The 6,575-nt window shown below is 41.2% G+C and overlaps 1 protein-coding gene across 4 annotated transcripts; it reads right to left on the reverse strand.

Moving 5' to 3' along the window:
* Positions 1-494: 494 nt before the first annotated feature.
* On the reverse strand, positions 495-6,273 carry LOC306940845 (uncharacterized protein). Of its 4 annotated transcripts, none has more exons than XM_079526071.1 (13): positions 6,140-6,273; positions 5,799-6,030; positions 5,587-5,694; positions 5,069-5,119; positions 4,810-4,875; positions 4,629-4,691; positions 4,347-4,403; positions 4,123-4,230; positions 3,800-3,877; positions 3,441-3,613; positions 3,005-3,025; positions 1,270-1,376; positions 495-983 (listed from the first exon to the last, which is right to left on the reverse strand). In XM_079526071.1, exons 2-12 carry the CDS (start codon positions 5,923-5,925, stop codon positions 1,362-1,364), a joined length of 867 nt encoding a protein of 288 aa, XP_079382197.1. In that variant the 5' UTR covers positions 5,926-6,030; positions 6,140-6,273; the 3' UTR covers positions 495-983; positions 1,270-1,361. The 4 variants fall into 4 exon arrangements, with proteins under 4 accessions (XP_079382197.1, XP_079382200.1, XP_079382199.1 ...); XM_079526074.1 differs by having other exon boundaries at positions 5,799-5,891; positions 6,140-6,253; XM_079526073.1 differs by lacking the exon at positions 3,005-3,025.
* Positions 6,274-6,575: the final 302 nt, after the last annotated feature.

Raw genomic sequence — 6,575 nt, forward strand, 5'->3', positions numbered from 1 at the left:
TGCAGTTATGAATAATACACATTCCGGGGTTCGGGCTGAAAGTCCGCCTCCCACAGTGTTTTTCCACTACGAACCATTGAACGTGCATTGTAATACACATTGGTCGGTCTGAATGGTCTGTGAGCGTACATATACGTGTAAAACCCCGGACATTTGAAGGAATTTATAAACCCCCCCCGGACAGCCAGCCGGACAGCCACAAGAGGACGTATGGTAAGCCTACATTAGACACACAGCACAACAACCTGGCAACCCTGAATGAGGGACAAGTGGCAAATTGCCAATCAGCTGCCAGTCCTGGTGTGTGTGTGTGTGTGTGTGTGAGAGAGAGAGAGTGCAGAGTCCTCACAAGTACTGTTAAAAAAACTCTACCACAACGTCACTAAAAAGTACATTAAAAAGTGCATTGGTAAAATACACTTGTTACTACTTACGAATAAAAATGTACTAGCCTGCAAAAAAACAAGACGATAAATATACCCTCAATCCTTGGCTCAGAGTATTCCACGGTGGCTCAGTGGTTCTGGCAGTTGCCGATGGTGTGAGAGGACGCTGGTTCGAGACAAGTCAAGATTCGTGTCCTCGATGCGGGGGAGGGGGGCAATCAAACACAAGTGTTTGGTCAAATCACATGACTTCCATTGGAAAAGCATTGAGGCGGCCATGAAACACAGGCAGAGCACAGAACAGTTCTTTATGTGTGTACGAAGCCCCAGAGACCCGAAACACGTGCATCAATGAGGTTTTCTTTGTATTTGTGCATAAAACAGCTTCCTTGTGCAAAACAGCTTCCTTGTGCAAAGTAAAATAAAGTACTGTTGTCTCCAGTCTAGACCTTGTGCAAAATAAAATACTGTTGTCTCCAGCCTAGTCCGTCTTGGTCCTGCCACCTCCACCCAGCCTGTCTGGAGCATATTTCAAGCAGTAAGCAATTTGGTCAGAGATGTTAGCCTCCGTTTCTTTGGTGCTCCTCTGGACACTCTCTGCAAGACAGACAAGATGGGCTACAGTAAGCAGTAAAACCATTAAGCGGCAGAAATTCGAAGGGGTCAAACATTTAATCTAATGCTCAAAGTTAAAGGGATTTCAAGTTTGGACACTGGCTACATCATTACAAAATGAAAGCAAAAAGAGATATCCGTTTTAAAGGTGTCAAAGAACATAAGAACCATCCAGAATGTATACACTTGAAAACATTGTGGGTAGTTGCCTGGTTATTCACAAGTGGCCACTGTGTCAAAACATGGGTACTGGATATATGCCGTTTACCTATGACCACAGAGTAGAGGTGGAGCTTGATGAAAGACAGCTTTCTTTCTTTGGTTCCCAGCTTTCCCTTCATATTGAATTTTGCCATGAGGTCATTTGACATCAACCTGTGGATACAAAAGGTATTTAAAAGTGATGCAATTCCATTAACTTGTAGACTAGTAGAGGGCACCCCTAGAAGAGTACCTGTTGAGGGTACATGCAGTAGAAGTTAACACTCAGACTGCCAACACAAATTATATCACTCCATTTTTAAAGTTAAAAACGGATTGAATAGACAGTAACAGAGTACCGTCAAACGGGTGCAGTACTTAGTTTAGTCATTTGGTTAGACCAGTCATTAGTCCTACAACCCCTCAAACCCTCACCCCCACAGGGCAGCACACCTAAACCTAACCTTAACCCATGTCTAATCAATGACTAGTCTAAACTAAGTATGCACCCCCTGTCAAACAATTAGTCTAAAGCACCGAAAAAAGTTAAATGCAAGTCTACCATAATATTAATGCCCAATTAATACCTATAAAATAACATACTTTTCCATGACTCTCTTGACGTTATCCCTCAGTGTTGTTCCTCCAATCAGCGCCAAGGAATTCATCTGAAATGAACGGGGTTGAGAAAAAAAAAACAACAGCTCAGAATATCACCACGACTGTTGGAAGTGTAACACTCCACATTCAAGAACACTTTGTTGATTGAATAGGCTACTTGACAGAAATGTAAACAGCACCGTGGTACAGTAAGACATTAAACCATTCTTGGTGGGAACCCCTTGGTGTTTTAAGCAGTAGGTTATTTAAAAAAATAGCACATTTTCAAGCTCATAGCGCGGCACAAGTGTCACACTATGAGCTTGTAGCTTGAGCTGCTATTTTTGAAATATCGTGAAAATGTGGCACACATCTTTGAATACAGATTCTTTCAGAGCGAACGTTTAACTCAAATCTTTGCTTCTGGGGGGTCCCAAATACAGATATGTCTGGGGTCCTTGACATGAAAAAGGTTGAGAACCACTGGCATAGAAACATGGGGTTTTCAGAAAACTGTCAGGATTTAGAAGACATTTGTAGAATCTGTTTTCAGGATGTTTGTTTTTCCTTTTAGCATCAACCCATTTACACGTGAGGACTTTTTCCCCATTGTGATCCTGTGTATTCAAGTCAACAGAGCATCACATATTACACCTTAATACATGTCATCAACAAATATAAACAGCTATATTTACTACTAGTAGTCTTGAGTAGCCAGTCATGTCTCAGACGAGTGCATTTGGGGATATCTAAATTCAATGTAGGGGCTACAACTGTGTGGAAAGTCTTTTGCGAATTAAAACCTGCATTGCAAAGTCTTTCATATTTGGATGGTATCAGGATTGGTTTAACGCAGAGGGTGTAGTACATACTGGAAACAGACAACCCTAAACCAAAGCAAAATGGAATGCTACCTAGCACTAAACAGATAATATATATGTCAGAATACCTGAGCATCGTGAACAACCCAAAACTTAAGTCTTTACTAGGTACAGAGTCAGTGGACACAGCCTTCAATAGAGAAAGGCCGCCACAGAAAGACCCCGCTCCCAAGGGATGACTATGCACCATTGCACCCACCCACTGCACACACAATGTGGTGGAAACTGAGCAATACTTTTTAAGCACCTGCCCACTATACAAAGACAGACATACTTCCCACAGATTACATACACCCTATGTGAGTTTGAAAACTACCATACCACAGCAGCAAGATGTGTGACCTGTTGTGATAAAAGAAGGTTAGCTAATGGAATACAACCAAACTAAGGTCTACTAACCATTGAGTGTACCTCTCGACCTACTGCACATATAAACAGCTGCTACCTTTATGTATTTTAAATCGGATGCTTTTATTGTATACCATTTAAATATTTTTAAGGACAATTGCTGCCATTTGTCCAAAAGTGACTGCAAAAGATTGCTGCCATTTGTTTCAATAAGCTTTAATACACTGTAGGCTATACTGTAAAGCATGTATAATGACGCAATGTGATACAACAGTTTACACAATGCCGTACCCCTCCAACTGTATACTTCCCCATTTTGAAATGATTAAATTACATTTTGACACATGCTTTGATACAGTGTCAAATTGCTACAGTTTTGAAACAGTTATGCTACAGTTGTGAAACCTACCAGATGCTGTCTTTCAGTAGCCGAGGTGAGGGACTCGTCAAGGACGGTTAGTCCCTCTACTGTGGTCGCCTTGGCCGGAAGGGGAGCACTCTCATCTTGACTGCTTGACAGCTTCAAGTCCTGCAACCCGTCCCGGATAGAAACGAGCAGCTCCAGAACCTTCCTCTGAAATTCTAAAGCATAGAAACGAATGATCACCACAAATAGAAAGAACACAACCATACCAACAGCACAATGTGTGTGTGTGTGTGTGTGTGTGTGTGTGTGTGTGTGTGTGTGTGTGTGTGTGTGTGTGTGTGTGTGTGTGTGTGTGTGTGTGTGTGTGTGTGTGTGTGTGTGTGTGTGTGTGTGTGGCTTACTTGCTTGCTGCATTGGGTACGGTGATGCTCGTTGTAGTCTGGGGGTGGAGGTGGAGGTGGGGTTGCGTGACTTTTTTCCTGTTTGATGAGACAGGCATCCATAAGGTTATTTATTTGCCACTTTTCTTTAGTATAAACCATTGCATTAAGTACAAGTTCAAATCCTACAAATTTAACCTAGTAGTGGCAGCTAGTGTTCTTCCGAAATGAAGAACAGCAGCCCCCCCTCTCCACACAGTAATTAATCAATTGTAAGTATTGTAAGACTAGCATATACCGGTATAGGTCAAATGTTTATTAAAAAATTCTGACTTCATACGAACTTTTCGTAGGGGTAACTGGTGGGAAACTCTGTGCAGATCCCATGCTGTCATCAGTCTGATAATCTTGCAGTTCTGGCTCTTGCAGTTCTGGCTCTGAACTGAAGTGCCCTAAAGAAAACAGTGATTAACACCTTCTGAAATTCTAATGCATAGAAACAAATGACTACAATTAATTAGAGTGCAAAACCATACCACAACAACTTAAGTGTGCGTGCGTCGCTTACTTGGTTGCATTGGCTCAGGCAATTGAGTGGAGCTGGGTCCAGGCGACTTGGTTTTTTCTGTTTGATGAGACAGGCATCCATGAGAAGGTGATCTACTTTACTTTTATTCAATATGAACTACCATTGCATTTAATATATCCTCCATATATGACAGAGTGGCAGCTCCAAAATGAAATAAATGCAAACAATGATGACTTTAACAAACCAACAATCTAAAGTTGAAAAATGTTTAAGGAAGCACAACCTAGTTTTGGGGTGTGTGTGTGTGTGTGTCACAATTACTTCCTTGGTGTTTCTGGGCATTTTGGTCAGAGGATGGAGTGGAGGTCGTCCCTTGCGACTTTTCTGTTTGATGAGACATAGTTTTGGGATTCAGTGTGTGTCTCTATTACATTGTTGTGTATGACTAGCATACCACTATGAGTATGGGGCAAATGCTAATAAAAGCAGACTTCATACTAACCTTTTGGTCGAACACTTTGCAGCACCACCTTCTGTGGCACAAGTGGCAGCTCTGGACTGAAGCGACCTAAAGAAAACTGTGATTAAAACCGGATTTTTTTACTGTATAGACTCATTACCTGCCTTCAGCTGTATTGTATATGAAACAGAAAAGATACTATATTCCACGTCAATATTGCTCCCGTCACTGGCATTTGTAGCCTACACACTCAATCATAATCAAATGGGACTGCCAACGTCCAGCGGTGGGGGGAACAAACCTTGATCTTCCTCTTCTTCAGATTGCCCACCGTGTTCCTCTTCATCCTCAACTAATTGAGACAGAAATGTTGGCAAAAACTTCAGTTGCAAATAGCTTTGTTGAATTATTATTGTGTTGGCGTACAGACGTTATAGTAGCCCTGTCGCAATTATTGCCTGATTGCAGTTGTGGGTGAAACGCCTTACTCGCTTCCACGTAAGAAAAATATTCAAAATGTTCCCAAAAAATAAAAAGAGGAAGAGTTGCCAAAACAGCTCTACAAGCCCACAGTCATCAAGAGCTTGTAGATCAGCCATTTTGTATATAAAACTTAAAGCAATGTTTCGTTTTTCATTTAATATTTTGTCATGTGCTTTTTTTTTACAAAACCTAAAAGCCAAACAAATTATGCTTTTAGATTCCAAATGTTCAATGCCAAAAAACAATGACCTTGTTATTCAGTTATTCGAGTGACAATCAATCATGTAAGCGTTACAATTCAGAGAAGATTGACTACTGCCAAGTTAAAGAACATACCATATTCTGGATAAAGCCTTTTTTTCTTCTGTCTTTTTCCAGAAGGTTCTTCACCACCAGCTTCTGCAGCACTGGTGAGATCGTAATCTTCACATGCTTGGAAGTCATCTATCAATCAAACAGAGGCAAGGCAATGGTTGTCAATGCATAACATATGCACAAGTTGGCACGTTAATGAAGACAAAGTGCACATAATAGATGCAACTACCAACCTGAGCGCATCTTCTCTTTTATGAGGCGAAACTGACGCCAGCCACTTTTTGGTTCTCGTCGTTCCGTCATGCGTTTCTTGGCATTTGGGACAGCTGGCCAAAACAGTTTCATATGTTCAAAGTCCATCCATTACAACTGTAACTCCCTCCGAGCACAAACAGACACAATGTGGTTTCCTTGAAACTGATTTATTGGAAGGTGCCTTCTTGCCCTCCCAATCCACCGTGAAAACTAAACAAACAATAAAACAAGCACGTACAATTAACATAAATGACATGCACAGCATGTAGATGCAAACATTTCACATGAGTAAAATACAGACAAAACAAACAACAAATACCTCGTTGGCTGCGTGCATAACAAAGGGGGAATACTCTCCAGTCTTCTTATAACCTTTTCTTAGACAGTCTCTTATGACCTTTACTTCTTGTAACTTTAAAGTCTTTGTGTGACCATGACCAGTGTAAACGGAGCTGGCAGAGCTGCTGCTTCTAGTAGTCTAGGACCTAGCTAAGATTTGTATGCGCTTCATTTAGGAGAGAATATCTCAACTGTTCTTGACTAATGTGACCCCTGCGAACAACGTGAGAACTGTGAACAATTCTCTATCCGGGTCGAAATACCCGAAAATGACCACACCCTTTTTAAAATGACCACAACCTGTTTGCTACGTCAAACATAGCTATATTTTCTAAACCGTTTGTGTGACAGATTTCCTGAGGTGCTCAAAATGTTCAGAATACTCGTGACTAGAGGTACATATACATGTGTAAAAT

This window comes from Electrona antarctica, assembly GCF_951216825.1.
Source record: "Electrona antarctica genome assembly, chromosome: 17".
Lineage (NCBI taxonomy): Eukaryota > Metazoa > Chordata > Actinopteri > Myctophiformes > Myctophidae > Electrona > Electrona antarctica.

Excerpts from the sequence above, each read along its gene's own strand:
- LOC306940845 (XM_079526071.1), bottom strand. The coding sequence starts at position 5,925 with ATGGACTTTGAACATATGAAACTGTTTTGGCCAGCTGTCCCAAATGCC. Across the intron at positions 5,120-5,586 it reads AAGGCTTTATCCAGAATATG|TTGAGGATGAAGAGGAACAC; the intron begins GTATGTTCTTTA and ends TGTCTCAATTAG. Across the intron at positions 4,692-4,809 it reads GCAAAGTGTTCGACCAAAAG|AAAAGTCGCAAGGGACGACC; the intron begins GTTAGTATGAAG and ends CTCATCAAACAG.